The 21,555-nt window shown below is 37.4% G+C and overlaps 1 protein-coding gene across 1 annotated transcript in view; it reads left to right on the plus strand.

Annotated features, from left to right (window-relative positions):
- The window catches only part of LOC122813409, a 180,445-nt gene extending 160,970 nt beyond the window's left edge, over window positions 1-19,475 (plus strand). The window contains exon 5 of the mRNA XM_044085721.1: window positions 19,161-19,475. Within this exon, the coding sequence (XP_043941656.1) occupies window positions 19,161-19,290 (130 nt within the window). The 3' untranslated portion in view covers window positions 19,291-19,475. The remainder of the gene's footprint in view (window positions 1-19,160) is intronic.
- The last annotated feature ends 2,080 nt before the right edge of the window (window positions 19,476-21,555 follow it).

Raw genomic sequence — 21,555 nt, forward strand, 5'->3', positions numbered from 1 at the left:
ATAACTTTTATGTGACCTATGGTCCTCTTCAGAAACAATACAAAATATAAAATAAAATTGATAGTGTAGATTGATATAGTACTTTCATTATGTATTTACCTTATTCTGCTAATAATGGGGTTTGCAGTTTTATTGTAATTTCTTGGTGACAGTGCAAAGATAATATACTAAGATTGTTAGGGTGTGCAGCCTTAAACCTTTTCGTCTGAACTATATGAGGCACACAAGTGACTTATAGAATGCAATTGATGTTTTTATTTGAACATCGGGTGTTTTTTGTGTGAGCCGGTCCAGTAATATGAGGCATAATAGAATTACATTGCACACAAACTTTTTTCCTGCGGCAGCTTAGATGATTTCTATAGCTTATTAAGCATTCTCTACTACAGTGAAATACACTTCATTTGCCTAATAAAACCTCTAATTAAACTACAGTAAGAAGCAAAAAAATGAAGCAAGACAATTTATGGGCAAGTAAACAAATGCTTCTGTACACCTGTATTTTTTCATTGTCATATAGTCTGCATATTTTTTTCACTGTTAGAATATTGAACCTAACTGCATAGCCTCACTCAGCTGTTCCCATAACATAAATGTCATAAAACAAGGCAAACCAGATTTGCAATATTATAAGAGCTGGCTTGTTTACTTAAACCAGTGTGCTGTCTATGTTTTTTCCATCATACTTTCTGATATGCAGCTGAAAAGAAATAGAATATAAAGCTGTAATCTGAAGTAAAATTAAGATTCAGCAGTATGTTGTGCCCTCTTACCTGACAAATCATTTTGGCAGATCTCTCACAGTAAAACAAAATATATAATGAGACAGAAACGTATTTTAAACGAAAAGCCTGGAGGCAAAAAGCAGCACAGTATTCTGTATAATGCAAACAGTACATGGACTAGATATTCTGATCTATAAGCACAATGGAGGATACGCTTTCATTTTCGAATTCCCCGTTCTAATGCCATCAAGAATTAAAAAAAAGAATGCAGTTTTACTACATCAGAAATATTTGAAGATTTCTATTAGCTGGATGAAAATATAAGAACTAAAATAGCTGGCAATCACAGACTCATCTGTTTTTTTTCCCTTTTTCTAAGAAAGTGAACTTATGATGTCAAAACAAAAAAAAGCCACTATCAGGAATATCAGGTTATATATCTACTGATATACTGTCTGAAGATATTCAGAGAGCTAAGAATACTAATTGTGCCTAACACTATGCATATAGGAAGTGAGATTGTTCTGGTACATTTCCCAATATCCCACTCCAATTCAGATAAAATGTATAATTCATATATTAATTTATAAATCATACTTTGTGTGCTTCAATAGCACTTTACAAAAGATAGAATAAAACACATCAGCTAAAAATAATGTAAAAGAAGAAATTAAAAATCAGAGCAAGAAATGTTGCCTTACTGAATGATCTGGAAAACTAAGTCAAAAAGGTGGGTCTTTACGGACTGCTTAAAAATGGTCAGGGAATATATTCTCCCAAAGCTGCTGAAGTAATCATTTTCTAGGATGTAGAACTTGATGGACACATGTCTGTCCACCAGATGTTTAACCACACTTTCAGAACCACTAGCAGCCCCCTAGTAGCACAACACAGTGTGCTAGGTGGAGGGGGCAATCAGCTTTCACGTTAGAGAGCTTTATATCATATAGGACAAAAAACAAGTAGCACAAATATCTTGAATGTAATTCATGTCCACATCAGAAGCTGCTGTGGTGCCCAGTGTAGTCTGTGATTCAGTGATATAATCTCTGCCTTACAGCTCCAGGGTCTGCTGATCAATCCTAGCTTCCACCCACTGTCTGTGTGATGTGTGTATGCCCTTCATGTGTCTGCAGCAGACCTTTCAACTACCCCTGTTTTGGAGAAATATTCTTACTTTCAGACCTACTTTACCCCTGCATATGATATGCCTGTTTTTGGAGGTATGTCCCTATTTTCAGGCTTGATGTATAACTTCACACGATTTTCTGAATTCCCCTCATCATATGTGATATTTGAAGCTGTCTAGTATACAGAAAAGTACACTACATGACCAACATACAAATATCACAAATAGTTTAAAGAAAGAGGACACATCTCCTACAGCTGCCTTTTTCAGAAGCAAAAATAAAGTACCTTGTGTGGTAGAATGTTGTAACACAGATCATTAAAGTCTACAAATTTTACGCTGTCTCTGATAATATGATTATATTATTCTATTATTTTTGCAGCTCTTGTTTTTAAATGTGTTTCTGACTAGTATTCCACATTCCTACTGGAAGCTGAAAGGGTTTCTGTGTTATTAGGTATTCACATTCTATGCTAAGATGTCCAGAGTTTTGGCTGGCTGTCCTTCCTTTTCAAGGGCCTTTGTTCCTATTTTCAGTGCCTGCAAGTTGAGACTTATAGTCTACAGGGGTTTTCTTCGAGTAGTCCAATTTCCTCCTTCCTCATAAAAATATAGTAATTGATTTGCTGCGAGAAAATGTCCATATAAATAATCTATTTACACTGATTTTGACTGAAAAGCATCCACAGATCAGCTCATTATCCTAGTCAACAAATAAGAAACACACAATTGTTGGTAGTCATAAGTAACCATGCAGTAGTTATAAACTAATTGCATCCAACCAGTGTTGGTGTGAGGGAGCTCTGGATAACGGATATTACTGTAGTCTGGCTGAGAAGATGCCTAGGAATGGCTAACCACTGACAGATCTCACAAAGTTTCAATTGATTGATCAGAGAGAATATTCTTTTGACTGTAGCATGAAGGTTTAAGAGCAGCAGGTATAAAGTTCTTAAATGTCAGCCAGTGACAGAGGATCACATCAGAATTTATATTTTATATACAAACTGGCAATGGAATAGCAGGGGAATCTCAGACTAGCATGTATCACCATGCCTCTCAGCTGTGAAGGTGTTGCACTTCAACTAGTTACTATATAATGATTGATGGATAACTTCCACATCATCCACATGTGAATTTACACTTGACACAGGCTCCTGAAGAAAGAGGAGTTATGCTGAGTGTCCTTGGAGTTGCAATTAGCATTTAATCCTCATTCCGATAAGTTCTCTAAAGGGCAGCACAAACACAATGAAAAAAATGAACATAAGACTGAACCACGTGATGCTCTGCACTCCAGAAGAAAAAGGTTGGTGCCACTGACTGCTGATGTTACTCAACAGAAATATCTAGAATGGTAGGAGGCAAACCAATCTAATACAGGAGAGGAAATAAAACAATTAGACCAAAGATACTTAGGATACCATGGGCAATGATGTCAATACTACAGACAGATCAACTGAGATCAATACAGAATAAAAGCTTTGATCTCTCAGTATAAAATCAATTATTACCCAGATAAGAGTGGTTTCTGTACTGTACTAAGTGCAAAGGCAGGGATATTATAGATCCATGAGTTTATTAGCTGTTAAATAATGTTTAAATTGCACATAAAGCATACATTGCCTCATACTTTCAGGTACACCAGTTCCTGTACTTTATTAGCATGAATACCCTTTTCCAGATAGTGCACACACCCATCAGAGGTTCAAACATACTGGACCTGATACTCACCAATATGTGAAAATGCTGCACCCCATGTAAATGGCTGTATAGAGGCTGCTATACCTATTAGAAGTAAGCCTAAAACAAATTCTAAAAACAAACCACAGGAATTCTAACCTTAACAGGGTATATAACAAAAGGAAAAAAAGTCATGGCTAAAGTCAGGAAGAGCAATTCCTATAATGATAGGAGCTCTCTAATTTAACTAAACAGGAAACTAAGAGGAATAATTAAGTCCAACATGGCCAATTATGAGGTCAAGATAACCTCACAGACTAAAGACAACCACAAGGCCTTCTGCAGCTATGTCAAAAACCTCAAAGGCAGTGCACATCAGTATACCAAACTGGTGGTCAGTGGTGCCACCTTCACTAAGCAGAGCGACATAGTGAATTTGCTGGCTGACAAATTCATCTCAAACTTCACCCCTATGTGATGACCCACCACTGGACCAGTAATTAAGGAGCCTCAATCCACAGCACTGACACCAGTGGGTGACAGACACTGAGAGGATGACTGGTATACACACAGTATTTCCAGATGCAGCTCTCTGCATCAAGTGCCATTTCCCTTAAGAGCACACAGAGACCACAGTCAGTCTGGAGCTGGTTTCTCCCTCATTCCCCAGATCCCCAGTAAGACTCCCCACTGGCACAGCTATAGAGTTGAGATCTCAGCTTAGCGACCAAGTAAAGACTTACCAGCACCCTCTTTGTCCAGTCAGTGCTTTGTGTCTCTGCCCAAATAACTGACACACACAATCTTTCAGGTATGATTTACACACACACACACACACACACACACACACACACACACACACACACACAGATGGGAAAGGCTGGCATAGGTTTAGTAGCTATGCCTCCTTCTGCCCAGACTATAAGGTTGTTACCACTGCCACCAGTCAACCCCTTATCAGCTGCTTTAAGGCCCTTAACAAAGGGTGTCCAATCTTACTGTGTACTATTAACATTAATGCAAATTGTAGTTTGACAACAAGCAAGGCTATTAGGAGTGGCCCACACAGCATCACCAAATAAATATGCAAGTACTCTCAAATCTTAAATATCTCTACACACATCAGCCACAGTGAAAGGTTTAAATATATTTAATAATAAATATTAAAAGAAGAAAAAAATACTCAGTATATATTCACAGTGACATCAGAGTTCAAAATCACAGGAAATATTTAAAACAACATTGCAAGACAGTCTCAAATAAATAAAGAAAAATATCTAAACTAAGCTTCACTATATTCCTGACTATATCTAAGAGAATTACTATAACCTAAAACGTACTTATAGAGCAAGGCAAATGTTGTGGTGAATGGTTCTTGCCAGGTCCAACAGATAGTACAGAATGCACCATCTCTCTAAGAGACTTTTCAAATTAATATCTCAAAATTACTGCTGGGATAGCTTGCAGAATGACATAATTTCTTGTCATCTGACTATCCCAGGTGAAATCCCCACTGCTAGAAGCTTGGCAGTGTTTATTATCTACCTGCGAAAATACATAGACTTCAGATCTTTGGCAGATGCTGGCAGTCATAAAACAATTACATTCCTCCACATTTCAAAACTAGTAATTATTTCACCCTAAAGACAATACAGCAAAAAACATAGTACAGACTTTGTTTCTAGCCCATTGGAAACTGAAAGATACTATATTTTATTGCATAGCCATAAAGTTATTTAATTTCAGCTAATTTTCTGAAGTTAACCTCCTGTATTGCAGTTTCCACTGTTAAAATATGTACATTTAAACAGTTACAATAGTGCATGCACATTTCTGTTCTGTTCCAGTAGGGCACACTGTGGTTACATTTTAAGCACAAACACTTTGCAAAAACCTTTTCAACACACACTTCTGTACCAGCAGTTTGATATATGCATGACACAGAATTCTAATACATTTGTAACACAAGCATTTTATATAAATCATGTTGACTGATATTCACAAATGACATATAATTATTTACAAAATTCCAGATAGCTGTGCTGGCAGTATCCTCCCTTTGTCACACTCCACTCCACCCCCTACTACGTTCATGGTATACATACTAACATAACTACCCAGCTACTAACAGGGAACAGGTCCAAGCAATGCTCAGTAAGGCCAAAAGCACAGCCTCATTGGATCCTGACAGTATTCTAGGATGCCTCCTAAATAGCTTGAAATTAATCTATCAGGACTACTCGAGTCTCTTTTCAACTACAGCCTCATAATAGACTTTGTACCATGAGAATGGTGGACTACAGTGGTTATTCCACTTCACAAAGGTGGACCATCAACCAACCCTAGAAACTATAGACCTATTAGTTCTACTAGTCTAATATTCAAAACCATGGAATGAATTATCATGTAAATGATTAACAAACACATAGCCAACATTCAGATACTGGACCCAACCCATTTTGGCTGTGTCAAAGGAAGGTCATGGCTATTAAACCTGGTAGACATCTTTGAGAAGGTCACCAAGGCAATGGATTAGGGGAAAACTGTGTATACCACCTACCTGGACCTTACAAAGGCATTTGATACAATACCCATCTCAGGTATAATTGACAAACTCACCAAACTGGGCATAGACTCCTACATAAGTCACAGGATTGCTAGCTGGTTCACAGACAGGACCCAGGAAGTCAGGATTGGTGATACCACCTCCACTAAAAGACCAGTCACCAGATGTTTACCTCAATGCTTCATGCTGGGACTGCTCCTATTTGGCATCTACATCTTGGAGGTAAAGGCTAATTTTGAGGGCCTTTGGCTGACCAAGTTCACAGATGACTGCATATTAGGAGCTATCATAGACTTTCCCCATGACAAAAACATATTACAAGAGGGTGTAATACAGACAAATGACTGGTGTCAAAGTCACAGGCTAAAACTCAATGTCAAGAAATTCATTATAGTGCCTTTTGGGAGAACTACTACTCAGGCTAGTTATTCCATTGATAAGACACATCTAAGAATTGGGATCTGGCAACATATGTAGACAGTAGTCTGGCCTTTGACCAACATGTGGCCAAGGTAGTAAGAAAATAATTCTATGTTGTCCAACTTATACATTAGGGCATGGCATCCAAGTCCAAAGAAGTCACAGCACCACTTTATTTGTCCCTTATCAGACCCTTCATTGAGTATAATGCTGCCTTTGTCATGTATCTGACCAGATATATGCAATAGTTGGAACCCCCACAAAGGTGCCTTACCAGGAGAATCCAGGGTATAAACACATTGTTCTATATGGCTCAAAGTAAGGTCCTATCTCTATACTTGGCCTCCTACAGGTTACTGAGAGGTGATCTATGCCTGTCATACAAGGCATTTTTGGATCCAGCTCTGATGGAATTTTTGCACATTCACAAAATAAACAGCATCAGAACCATTAGAGCCAAGGATTTAAATTTTGCTTGTGACATAAATAAGACATGTTGGTGAGACAGATATGTATCTTAGATGATCCTCATGTGCTGGAACAGGCTTCCCATCTGTGTGAAGCAGAATCTGTCCTTAACCCTATTTATGCATAACCTTGACCAATGGGTGGGAAATCAGAAATTCACCCAGAGTCTAGTCCCCATGTCTCTGTTAGACAGAGGCAGACAGTAATGCCCAAACTAACATACTCCACCCCCGACATAATCTCTAGAAAATTCTTAACTAACATAACCCCCTCCTAAGAAACACCCATGATACATAGGGACATAATTGGGTTGGATTGCATGGCTAAGTTTATAGATGCCTTGGTGGTTGTTAGCCTAGTTCATGTCTATGAACCTACAATCTTCAATAATTTCCCTACAAAGGAAAGGTAAGAGATAGAGCAACATTTTTCATCATAAATCAGTCCAAAGAAAATTTCTTAAGAAAAGAAATAAAGATGTTTAATTTAAAACAAATTAGAACAATATCACACTTCAAGGAGGACTCCAGAATCTGATAAAAAACTGGGTCAAGTACATCCAGGTATTCAAAAACAAATTTATGGGACATGAGTCCATCCTGCAAGTTGTTTATTAAATCATGACAGCATGCTCAGCATAATGAAGAACTTTGAATTTCATTTCAAACTATGGGAAGACATACTGAGGTCGCAACATACCCAGTACCCGTGCTTGCACTAGGTGACAGTACTAATCTAATAGTGGCAATCTTGTGGGCAAAACGTAATTAACCACATCACATTGTTCATCTGTAAAAGTTATGCGGGTGGTTAGACATGCTGGATTACATAGCCTGCTAACCTTCTGAAAAAGCATTGCTGGTTTGTTTGCCACTGCCAAGATTTCTCTGGCTAAAAACTCTGCCTTCATCTCAAACTGCTAATGAACATAATGCTCAGTCAACTGAAGTCTGCCTCAACATACACCTACATTTTCATTGTCACTCCAACTTTTGTTTTGTCTACTTCAGTGCATGAAACTCAAGCTGAAACCCTGGCATATGTTCTAGGTGTGGAAAAAGATTGTACATGAGATAGGTGTAACAGCTGCAGAACATTAGATCCTGACCTACCATACTTAGAACAGTATAATAAAAGTGCTAGTACTTGTCTCTAAGGAGCTGATGGAAGGCAGAAGAAAAAAAAAAGATATAAGAGCTATGTGTTATTAATACATATTCTAATATTCTGTATAGTGGGATGCATGTGAGGGAGCTCCAGAGCACACAGAACCAGAACATTGACCAGGAGACCAGTTCCACCACCATGGTTAAAACCTAATTTGAAGGTCAAATTGAAGACATGTCCCAGCTATAGAGTTGGAGAAGTAATGACCTGAAAAGAATCATATTGTAATACAGAGGAACGCTTTGGTAATAACCACTAACTTCTCATCAGCTCAGATAGAGCCAATAATGAAATTGGAAAGCCCTTACAGAAAAATATGATCACAGCCGGATGGATGGGAGGTGAAGAGAAACGTACAGTTTCTTTTTTCAGCCACTTCATACTAAAAAGAGATGATGTTCCCACTGGAAACGTCCATATAAAACAATGTTTTTTCTAATAATGGGATATGGAAATACACCTCACAAAAGCTTTGCCTTTCAAAAAGCATGTTCTTTAATATAGCCTTCCACACCCCATAACTGTAAGTTATGTATGTGCCTTGCAACATGTGCCTCACTACTCCAGGTATGACCTTATGTAGCTTCCACTAATGTAATTACCCACACTCTTGGCCATATGAAACTTTGTTCTTAGTAACTGGCACTGATAAAAATTAGGCAGAACATTTCCAATACTTTCTGAAAGCTAGACTGAAAAATATTAACAAACTTCAAAAATAGCCTCTCAATGACTGAAGGTGTACTTATTTTCATTATTAAACAAGTGTACTAGCTTTGACACTTTCCCTAGATGATGTCATAGATTCATATAGTTTACAAGGAAAGTCTGTGACCTTAATGACCTTTCCCATATCCACCTTCATGGGGATGGGGTGCCTCCATCCTCCAGGAGGGCAAAACAGGTCAAACACAGGATAAATTTTTGAGGTACCCATCCAGTTGTTAGGGGATTGCCTTAAAGGAAGTGAGAATATCACTGTATTTTATATGTAAAGAAAGATCATTCTAGAGATGGAGTAAACACTGAGCAATAAATGTGCTTCACCAGCATATTTTATTTATTTATTAATAGAGATTGTAGTTTTTAGTCTGGAACCATTTCTTTTGTGAAAGTATGAAATCAAGGTGGGTTTAGTCCTTAAAATCAAAGAATGCTAGACATAAATCATCATATGGGACTCTATAAGAAAAAGATTATAGAGATAGAACTTCACGCCTGTTTTGGTAGATTAGGCCCCTTACACCAAAGATCTTTTTAATTAGGATTGTGTGTGTGATGTGATTGGATAGATACATACTAAAAGGGTAATTATATTCTGTAATTGGCCTAACTGAAACAGACTATATTGGAATAATAACTTCTTTTGACATGGGTGAGACACCTTTAGTTATTAATTGCAATAGATAGAAGGATTTCCTGACTAGTATTAATTTGTGGTGGTTATTGGATAGGGAATTGACTATTAAGGTGCTGAAGTATCTGAAAACTGTATCACTGTGGAGTGGGGTGCTCTTATCCTGTAAGCTGCTTTAGAAATTTGTTTACCAAACATGACAATGCTACACCTCTTTACATTTAATTTAAGCCTGTTTCTGGTACATTACTGATCTATATAGTCTGGCCCTTGCTATAGTAAAACAGTATCACATGCTGAGTTAACAATAACATCCAGCAGCAGTCATAGGTTCATAGGTGTATACTAGGCTAATGACCACTAGGGCCCTTAAACACCTAGCCGTGCAACCAAAATGTGACCCACAAATTTGATTTATATTTGATTTATAGGGGGTGGTTTACTGACTGCCACTGTCCATCAAAGACATAGGAGCCAGACCAGGGGTAAATTTCCAGTTACCCATCCATTGGTGCAAGTTGTGCTTAAATAGAGATAGGGAGGGACTCTGATTCAGATGAATGGGGAACCTCTTCCAGAAAATGTGAATGCTCTGAGAAACAAATGTGTCCCCAACATGTCCTGTTTATGTTGAAAGTAAAAATGTTGGTGTATGTGCGAAAGATTCATCTAAACAGGATCTAAACAGTATCCAGGGATGCCTTGTATGCCAGGCAAAGATCACCTCTCAGAAGTTTGCATGATACTGAGTAAATAGACAGGGCTTAGATGTGATCAGTGTAGGGCATTTTGTTTACTCCCTGTATTCTTTCTGTAAGGTATCTTTGTGGATGTTATAATTGCTGCATGTGTCAGGTCAGGTATATACTGAAGGGGTCCTTGCTTATACGTTGGGCAACATAGAAGGATTTTCTTACTTCTTTGGACGCATGTTGGTCGAAGGCTAGGTTACTATCTATGAGTTCCCATATCCCTGACTAGTGAATCAACTTTTAAGGGTGCTTCATTCATGACATAGTTACGCAGGGTGTCAGACTTCTCAAAAGGTATTATGATACATTTCTTGGTACTGAGTTTTAAATCATGGCTTTGGCACCAAGCTTTCATCTGTATTAGACCTTCCTGAAGGGTGTTCTCATCTTAGGAGGATTTAATGACTGCTCCCAGTTTGCAATCAACTGTGAACTTGATTAGCCAGAGGCCTTTGACACTGGTTTGTAATCAGAGAAGTGGATGCCAAAGAAGAATGGGTCTAGCAGACAGCCCTGGGGGACTCTGTTGATGACTAGTCTATTTGTGGAGGTGGCCTCAATGATTCTAACCTTCTGGGTCCCATTAGTGAGCCAGCTAGCTATCTAGCATTGTTATAAAGGAGTTTATACCTAGTTCTGCAAGTCTGTTGACAATGCTCAAGTGGGGTATTGTATCAAATGCCTCAGCCAGATCTAGGTTGGCACTATGCACAGTTTTCCCCTCATCCATTGCCTTAGTGACTTTTTCAAAGAAGTCTGCTAGACTCAGAAAGCATGACCTGCCTTTGACATCCTTGTTGATAATTTCCAGGATAATTATTTTTCAACTTTGCAAATAAGACTAGTCAGACTAATGGGTCTGTAGTTTCCAGGATCTGTTGAAGGTCCTCCCTTATGAAGGGGGATGACCTTTGCAGTCCTCCATTTATGTAGTAGAAAGACTGTTTCAAGACTATAGTTAAATAATGACTCCAGAAGTCCTGATAAGTCATATTTTAGACTTATCAGGAGGCATCCTGGGATGTTATTAGGGCCAATTGAGGTTGTGTTCTTGGCTTTAGTGAGTGCAGCCAGTACATGCTCCCTAGTTATAGCTGGAGAGGTTATGTTTGAGGGCATTATTGGTGTGATGGTTGGGGGTGAGGGGGATAAAGCTGGAAATTAATTTGATCATTAACAGGTTTGCTATATTGCCAGGCTCAGTGAATGTGGTGCTATTAATCACTAGTTCAGCACATTACTGTGTGCTCCCCTTGAAGTTTCTGACATAGTTGTAGAAGTGGTTATAGTTATCTTTCACCTGGGAAGATATCTTATCCTTAAAGTTGGCTTTGCTTGACCTAATCAGCCATCTTAGTTGTTTATTTACTTTGATGAGTTTTTATCTTTATGGGAATTACCCTTCCTGATTTTTGCCATATTTTTTTCATTTTAAAATGAAAAAAATAAAAAAAAATGAAAAAAATTACGTGAAGTGAAGATAAAAAATGACTGCTCACACCAAGAATACGTTAAGTACTTTCATTTGTTTAATCACACAAACTTCCTCACGTAATTTTTTTAATTTTATTTAGTTATCATGCAGGTGTGGTGTTTTGTTATTTATTTAATTTTTTCCTTTTGTTGTATATCCTATTTAATTTGGAATGCCACCAGGGTGGTTTGTTTCTGGGACTAGTTCTGGGCTTACCTCTGGTAGGTACAGCAGCGTCTATGTAGCCATTAATGTGGTTATACAGAGTTTCTGAGAGAAAGTTTGCATGGATTGGTGTGTTTTCAGGGTTTGCAGGGACACTGAATTTTATCGCTTAATAACAGGTAACTTGCTTTGTAATATTTCCTAATGGTTACTGGTTGTAATGGGATTACAGTGTTGCTTTTGATTTTGAAGGAGAAAGCTTTATTGTCAGACCTTACTTGAGAGGATGAGATAAGGAGCTTCTTGGTACATGGAAGGTGAGCTATAACTGGCTAGGACAAGGTACAGAATTTTGTCTATGGCAATCTTGCACATGAAAGAACTCTATCCTGTTTGACCACCCTAGAGGTATGCTTGTTACTGCTGTATATTAAGATACCTCCACTTTAGCCCTTTGCTCTGCATCTACTGATTTAAAAGTGTAGAAGGCACTGAAACCTTGCACTGCCGGTGTTCTCTCTGCTTCTTTAAACCATGCTTCAGTAACTGCGCATGTCTATATTCATGAGTGTGAGGAGGGCTTGGAGGTAGTGTATCTTTTTATTTGGGTTCCTAGCATTAATTACTAATACCTTGAGGTTCTGTTGGGTTGATTTTGCTATGTTGGTAGATTTATCAATTTGGCATTGCCTAAAAAAGGCACTTACAGGGGCAGACAAAGCCTTAGTCAGTATTCTAAAGCCTGGAAGGGAAAGGTGCAGACCATGCTTGGCAAATCAATGTGGTCTGTTAACCATATCTTCCCAAGCTGACAAATACTGGATCCCCTTTCAATGACACCAGAAAGACACCCAGTTGCTGAAGTCAATCATTTTTTGCTCGGTGATGGTAGTATGCTGCTGCGCAGTGCCAGGCTCATACCAGCCTGAGACACATAGTCTGAAAGCTCCATAATGTCTCTCTTCATATAGGCCAGGGAGGTACATCTCAGGTCATTTATACCTACATGGACTAAAACGGAATCATACTGGTACCTGTGACTTAATGACTTGAGTGCATATGTGACTTCATGAATCCTGGCTCCAGATAAGCAACTGCCAGTTGTCTTCTCCTTGTTCACCCTGGTTAGAGGGGCATCAGTGTATCTCATAATGGAGTCCTCTATGATGAGAGCATTCACCCTGGTTAGAGGGGCATCAGTGTATCTCATAATGGAGCCCTCTATGATGAGAGCATTCACTCTGATTAGAGGGGCATCAGTGTATCTCATAATGGAGCCCTCTATGATGAGAGCATTCACTCTGATTAGAGGGGCATCAGTGTATCTCATAATGCAGTCCTCTATGATGAGAGTTCTCAGAAGTGTGTTTGCTTGTCTTAGGGGCTTAGTGTGTGGGGCTCCACTGAGTGATTTCGGCTTGCTGAGGCATAGCTTTGCTAACACACAGTCTAGGTGATCTTTGTTGTTTAGAAAGATTACTGTTAAGTGTCTCAGCATGTGTTAGTCTATGTGCGTGCTGTGTGCTATATGAGGTGGATGTTGTGAGTGCGGTTTTGACAACCTGATGTGGACTTGTATGCAAGTGATTAGCTTCCAGTGTCATTATGTAATTATACTTCTCGCATACTGTGTCTGACTCTTTATGGATTAAGTGGTTGTCAGTAAACATGAGACAATTGCTACATTGTCTCAAGATGCCCATATCCAGCAAGCTGGCTATAGAGAAGTTAGAAAATTGCATATTCATGCTGTCCAGTCCTCTGATTTCTGAACTTCAAAGGGTTGGTGTATTGGGGTTAGAAGGCTATTAAGGGTGCTTTGTTTGTGCAGACTAATGCGTGTGCTTTATTAGGACAGATTAAGCTAAATTATACTAATTTCAATGTTTAGACAATACTGAATTCTACAAAATTGGTGGGGATTGCCAGTTGAAGCCCGTCTAGCTGCTCTAAGCTTGTTGGAGTACAATGTATTTGCTCTAAAATTGCTGCATTGCAGGGCACAATTTTATAGATTGTTCTATAGAGAAAATTTGCTACTGTACAGGGCACTGCTAACCCATGCAAACATGCAAAATTTATGGCAGCGCAGAAAAAAGCATAAAAGTAAATAATGCACCCGCTAGCTAATAAAATGACTGCACTATAAGTCCTTTTGTGTATTTCCCAACTCAGACAGACCAGGCAAACACCACCTGCCACAAGATGAATACATTCAATCCTCTTGATGTAAAAACACAGTAGAAGAGACTAAAAAGTACAATGCTAACACAAACCACTTAAACAACTAGCTGGAAATCCCTTGCTGAAGCTAATTTCAAGACAGTAAAAGTGAGAGGAAGACCAACATTTTTTTTTCTAAAAATTCAGTGAAATGAGCACAAAGGAACAAAGGTGATCACTAAAAATAAATGCGATTTAACAAAACAAAGGCAATCACTCAAAATAACAAATGTGATTTAACAAAACAAAGGCAATCACTCAAAATAACAAATGTGATTTAACAAAACAAAGGCAATCACTCAAAATAACAAATGTGATTTAACAAAACAAAGGCAATCACTCAAAATAACAAATGTGATTTAACAAACAAAGGCAATCACTCAAAATAACAAATGTGATTTAACAAAACAAAGGCAATCACTCAAAATAACAAATGTGATTTAACAAAACAAAGGCAATCACTCAAAATAACAAATGTGATTTAACAAAGGTACTTAACTTTGCATAGATGGCACTGGATTCTGGTATGCAGGCTAGGACTGCAAGCTTTGCTGAGCTCAGGGAAAATGATCAGGAGACAGTATGTAGTAAAGGAAGTTTACTCAAGAACAACTGGTTTGCTGGGTGGACACTCAGTATCATGAATCTATGGAAAACAGAAGGTGGAAACATACATAAGTAGCTTATATAACAGTCAATAGCAAAGGAATGGGAGGGAGGGACTTTGGAAATCAAATAATCATAAGAAGTAGAGGGCAGAGGCACAGCCTTATAAAACAAATGACAGGAAATTTTCAAGGAACAAATGGGCTAGCTACACAGGCTAGCAATCAAATAAAGGCAATATTGGAGATCTTTCAGAAACTTTAGAGTAATGTGTTAATGGGGGGGTGGGCAGACAGAATGCAAATAGGTATACACTAGGCAGCATATAAAAGCACTGAAACACAAACTGGAGCAGGGGCAATTCTCTCGCTGGCAAATTTAGTTAACCATATGTCTGTGTCAATGGTTTGGCGATCTGAGTAGTAAATGTTGAACACAAGGGGCTTTATGCAACTCATAAGCACAGAAGGATAAAGCCCCCAGGGTGCCCCATACTCACATCTACTTTAAGTCACAAGATTCTCTGAACCTAAATACCAGCCCCATGGCCTTGTAGGATTCTTTACACACATAACTTAACCTAAAGGATATGAAACAGATGTTTCATTGTTGCTCTACATTCCCACATCCTAAAAAAGGTTCTAGTCTTTTTTTAGACGAAAGCCATTAATGACATGCTTACTTATTAGCCTTTTTCAAATCTTATGTTTAGCACCTTGCCAGTATTCAAATATAGTTTTAGGGTGTTAGCCTGTCTAGACAGCTGTGTAAAATACTTTGCAATTCAGTCTGCTCTCACTCTGAAGAAATAACATAACAATATTATGTCATTGCATACCTAAATATGACCTGCTGTAAATGAATAATCAAAGGTGAGTCACACAGTGTTTCAGTACTAAAATGGATACAGAACTGTGACAGAATATAAAACATCAGACCATTAGGCAATGCTCAAACACCAAGTTGGGCTTCCTTCCAAATCCATTCCACAGTCAAAATGTCTAAACTTTAACTATTCTTGTATCTTGTTACAAAATGACCTCTGATTTCAGTAAATCAAGCTACAATAAAATCAAATGAACCTTTTATTTGTTACATAACTCATTGAAGTTTAAAATTTCACCAATGAAGGATTGCAAATATATGAAAGCCGAAGAGAATTCATACAGGATTTTTTTTTTTGCGCTTCTGTATTTCAAAACAGAATCATTCAAGTATACTGTAATAGCTAGTAAACAGCATTAACTTAATGGCATAAATGGGGGTAGTATTTAAATTATACCTCAAATATAACAAATCGACAGAGTCATCAGGTGATTAAAAGACATTTTAAATGAGATTTTTTTTTATCTGCTGTAACTATGTTTAAAATTGCATTTCTTATCACTAAACAGCAAGCATTTCACTTTGAGGCAGGTATGAAACATTGTGTATCATAGATGTAGTAAACCCTAAATTTGCAAGTAAAGTGTATCAGAACAAACAAGAATGCAATTAAGTGTACTGTTGTTTGTATAACAAGAAGTGTGCAAAGAAATTAAATGAACACAAGTGAATTTGTTACTGAAACTGAGTCTTTAATTTTTGTAAAAACTAGACAGTAATTTTTGGTGGGAAAATCAAGAACAAACCTGTCAACCTTAATATAAGTAATTTCTGTTTTATCCACCACTAGACTATGTGAGTTTTAATCATTTTTTTCCCCATTTTGTCTGATCCCTGTAGGACAAGAGAGATATGAGGCTGTCACTCAAGCAGCCATTGGGGTGATAATGTTTAAGGCTCTAACCCCTCCCCTTCATGGCTGACATAGGCACCTGTATTACCACAATGGCTAACTATACCATCCTCTTGCATGCAAGTTCTTTCACCCACAAGGTAACCAGGGATGGTATTCCAAGCCCATATCTCATCATTGTCTCACCTGCAAGCTTCCTCTTGCATATAATGAAACAACCTCAGACCACCACTCCCTCCCTCACTAAGGTAGGAAAGTTAGCATGTGCTGCTCCCTCCTGTCTCTTCCAGTGTCTAAGTGGGTAATCAAACTCATGTCAACTAGATCAGTGTCAAAGTCAGAGCTATACTCCTGTATACCACGCAGACAGATCTCAGACTGGTTGAGCTTATTCATATAAATTTAGTATCTTTGTAGATTAGTAGTAGGGCAGTGGTGAGTTTAATTTGCTGTCATACATGACTTTGTATTTTATCCTACAGAAGAGTCCTATTTATCTGAAAAGTTTATTTATTTTCAATTTGACATACCCCATGAATGCCATAATCAATCCCAAGTATCTCACTTTAGGAATTATTGAGCTAATACTTAATGACAGAAGTTCTGCATAATCATGAGGATGTTTCTGTAATTACTCAGAAGGAGTATTTGTAAAGTTATTTATATGTTCCTTCCTAGTAATCTAATCTTGCAATCTAAAAAAAAAACACAATGTTGTGGCTTGATTTGCAGCTTGTGCAGAGAACTGGATGACTGTGGTGTGGTAGAATCACTTGCTATTGTATTTATTCAGATTTCTTCATATTTTACCATATGTCATCAATATAGGACTAGCAGATTCAGTGTTCATCCTCTTGGGATGCAAAAGACCACTGACTTTATGGATTGTTTCTCATACAGCTTTTTCACTAAGGATCAATTGTGTATAGCTAGATAGAATACTATTATAAAGGATAAGATTTTCAAGATCATTAAAAGCTTCTGTTAAACTGAAAAGTAAAAACAACACTATACTTACTGTGGTCACGTTTGGCAAATAATTTTTTAAAAAGGCAGTCTTCATTCTGTCTCCCGAGTGGAACTTGATGCTGTATCATGCAGATAGACAACTGAACATGCAACATCTATTTCATATTTTTCATATTTTTTTCAGTGGACTGAGGTTGAAAAATAGCCTGTAATTCAAATGAGCTGTTGATTTCACTTTTGTCCAGTGGGACTGGGGCAATTTTTTTTTCTCTAATGGAAGGAAACTGACCCTCACACATGTTATAGTTTATCAGCTCTTCAAATAGCCTAACTATGTAGCTGATAAGCAGTTTTATAAATCATAGAGGGAGGCCATTAACAGAAGATGAGCCATGATTCCTCAAAGAACACAACACAGCAGTCAAGTGACATGTTTTATCTCAAAAAAGAGGGAATCAGCACAACTTTCAGCAAATATGTGTTCAACATTCTAAAGTGCAAACACAGATATGTGACTTTTTATGATTATATGATAATTCTGAGATTGCATCTAGTTTTATATAGTGTAAATAAGCAGGAGTGTGCAGGAAAATTAATGTTTGAATGAAAAAGTTGTGGCTGTAAATATGGTAAGTCCATGTTATAGCAGTTGTTGTGAATATGCAAGTGTTCAGGGGTTAGGGTTAGAGTATATATTGGGTAGGAGGACAGAGTCAGTGTTGTACATGTTTTGTGTTGTTTGTATTTTGTGTCCTTTTAGCTTGTGTAGTAGTACTGTTAGGGAAAGGGTTTTTAGTAATGTAATGTGAAGGGTTAAGGTTATCATTAGAGTCAACACACATGAAAAAGATAGTATAGGAGAGATGAAGGGTGTAGATCCCCGATATCAGAGATAGACAGTAGTTTTGCCCACTGCAGAAATAAATTTCTAGATGTAGAGCCATATTTAATTTTGTCTCTGTCATAAATAATTTGCAGCTTGGGGGTTGCACTTTTTATTGCTGTAAACTTTACTTAAGCAGCCGAACAGATAGATTCTTGTAAACACACTTGTTTGAGTCCCTGTAATTAATGAAAGTTGTGTTCTTTGTTGCAACACATGATGAAGGAGTATTTGATCTCAAGGTAGTGGTAGCAGTAAAGGTAGCTATCATGCTTGATTTTTAATAACATTACCTTGCATTTTTTTGGTTTACCTTCATGTTTTAATGACACTGAAATACAGTGAGGTGCATTACTTCTTATTCTGTCAATGGGATGAACAACTTACTTGTTGAGGAGATCGAAGAATATAGAATTTGACAGTGGAAGACTCTGTTTTCAATAAGGGGGATATTATTTAGAAAAGACAAGACAAAGACCAAAAATGTATTATCTATTATGGTAAGAAAGACATTTTAGTGACCTGTAGTTAAGATATTTGAAACTGATCCCAGACGAAAAACAATGCTGAATGATTACTAAGGCTATCAAGCATCTATATTGTGAAACTGTACAGATTCTATTTATACCAGCCACCTTACCCAGTCACCAGCAAAAAAATAAAAACTGAATTTGAACTACACCTTCCTTTAAAATCAGTAAATATTTAGAACATAGGTGGTTATGTAAACTATCCTTGTTTGTGTTATTATTTCGTGTCCCTCCAGATACAGTGTTTAGATAGACAGAGTCTAAGTGAATTCTACTATATTTAAACACTATTTTTCTTTCCTTAGGTGGGATAGCATTTTCTTCCAGCAGGTCAGACTACCTCCGAGAAACTGCTACATTATTCATCCTGAGTTTGCTTCAGAAGATCTTGGCAAGAAGAACAATTTACAATCACCTGTACATTCCCTGCTATAGATAAGAAAGAGAAATTGAATTGCGTTGATTAGCTTTCTCTCCACATTTGATCTGAGTCTTTTTTGTAGAAAACAAAAATGATTACTCAAGAGACCCCTTGGGCAATCACTTACATACCATGTTAATCACATAACAGCAATTTTCATTCATAAAATTACTAAAGACAGTAAAACACGTTTTAAATAAGACAATAAATAAATTATTTTAAACTTAAAGTGTCAGCTCATTTTATCTTAAAATGGTCTTCAAGAAAACTGACTCAGATATTTATTTGTGTATGTTTATTTAAAAAGCTCCTCATTAAAACAAGGGATACTGAAAGATTAAAATGGAACATGAAAAATGTGAAGAAGCCATCAATTAATTTTCCTTTCTTTCCTTTTTTTTTTTTTTTTTGGTTTGTTTGTTCAAGTCTGATACCTGCTTTACTCCAGTCGGTAGAGTGGAAGATACTGCAGGCCATATTTCAAAACAGTTGCTCTCAGTGTAAGTGTGCCCTGACTCTGAAAGACTTACTCTCAATGTAAGTATCTTACTGAAGTGTGACGCCTGTCTATAAACAGGCTTACACAGGGGCCAGACTCCAAAAGCTCTGTAGTCAGTGCATGTGGTAACTTACACTGAGAGCAAGTCTTTTAGACTCAGTCACCACATATTGTTGATGTTGCATCAAAGCTTTGATGTTTATATAAGGTAGGTTAGTCTGGCTAATGATTAATCTCCCAGAAATGTGGGATATGGAAGAAAAGCAACTGAGAAATTGTACTGATGTACTTATTCAAGTGATAGTACATCAAAATGGACTGATTTAAATGCAGCAGTAGCATAAGGTACAGATAGTGCAATGTTCACAGAATGATTTTTACAGATTTCATGAAAATAATTACACTACAAAAGAAAGCACAAATATCTATTTGTAATTAATACTTAAATCCAATCTATGAAGAGAGAGAGAGTGTGTGTGTGTGTGTGTGTGTGTGTGTGTATGTATGTATGTGTGTGAGTGTGTCTATATACACACACACACACACACACACACACACACACACATATATATATATATATATATATATATATATATATATATATATATATGCACACACACACACACACACACATATATATATATATATATATATATATATATATATATATATATATATATATATAAAACTCATTTAGTAACCAAGCCTCGGAGCATGCAATTTTCACACAAAAAGAAAACCCACATAACATTCTTTTTGCAAGGAGACAAACTCGCTGTACCCCCTCCCACTAATTATATATAAATGCTGAGATTGCACAATCCACTCAGGGATTACCAATCTTAAAAGCAAACCAAGAAAAAATTTCACAATGTGGAGGGCGTAAAGTTCACTCCTTAAAATATGTTATGCACCTAATTCACCAATAAAAATCGAACTATAAAATATGTACTACAAAATAATAAAATAGAAAATAGTAGGTAGTCCACAGTTGAGTTAAAAATGGAATATCCTTTATTGAAACACACAAACAAGCGATCCTAGTTGAGTATAATGAAATTCATTTTTGAAACCTTTCCCCCTCATGCTACTGAGCATCTGCTGCTCTGTGTAAGCCCTAGTGGATTTTTCCCTGCGGTTTTCTCCTGGCCACAGTACAGGCAACACAGGTTTGAGGACCTTAACAGATACCCTGCAACTCTAACCATCGGTCCAGGAGCCACCATTTTAAGCTTAAAATAATACCACTGAGCCCTAGTGGATTTTTCTCTGCGGTTTTCTCCTGGCCACAGTACAGGCAACACAGGTTTGAGGACCTTAACAGATACCCTGCAACTCTAACCATCAGTCCGGAAGCCACCATTTTAAGCTTAAAATAATACCACTGAACCCTAGTGGATTTTTCCCTGCAGTTTTCTCCTGGCCACAGTACAGGCAACACAGGTTTGAGGACCTTAACAGATACCCTGCAACTCTAACCATCAGTCCAGAAGCCACCATTTTAAGCTTAAAACAATACCACTGAGCCCTAGTGGATTTTTCTCTGCGGTTTTCTCCTGGCCACAGTACAGGCAACACAGGTTTGAGGACCTTAACAGATACCCTGCAACTCTAACCATCAGTCTGGAAGCCACCATTTTAAGCTTAAAATAATACCACTGAAGTATGTGTCCCAGTGAATAACTATTACATGATAAGCTAATCTTTTAATTAATGCTAGAATATATAAGCACAACAGGAATTTACAGTGTTTTTTTTTGCTAGCCGCCACAAAAAGCAG

The sequence above is a fragment of the Protopterus annectens genome, chromosome 1.part1 (assembly GCF_019279795.1).
Source record: "Protopterus annectens isolate FY-2018-M chromosome 1.part1, PAN1.0, whole genome shotgun sequence".
Classification (NCBI taxonomy): Eukaryota; Metazoa; Chordata; order Ceratodontiformes; family Protopteridae; genus Protopterus; species Protopterus annectens.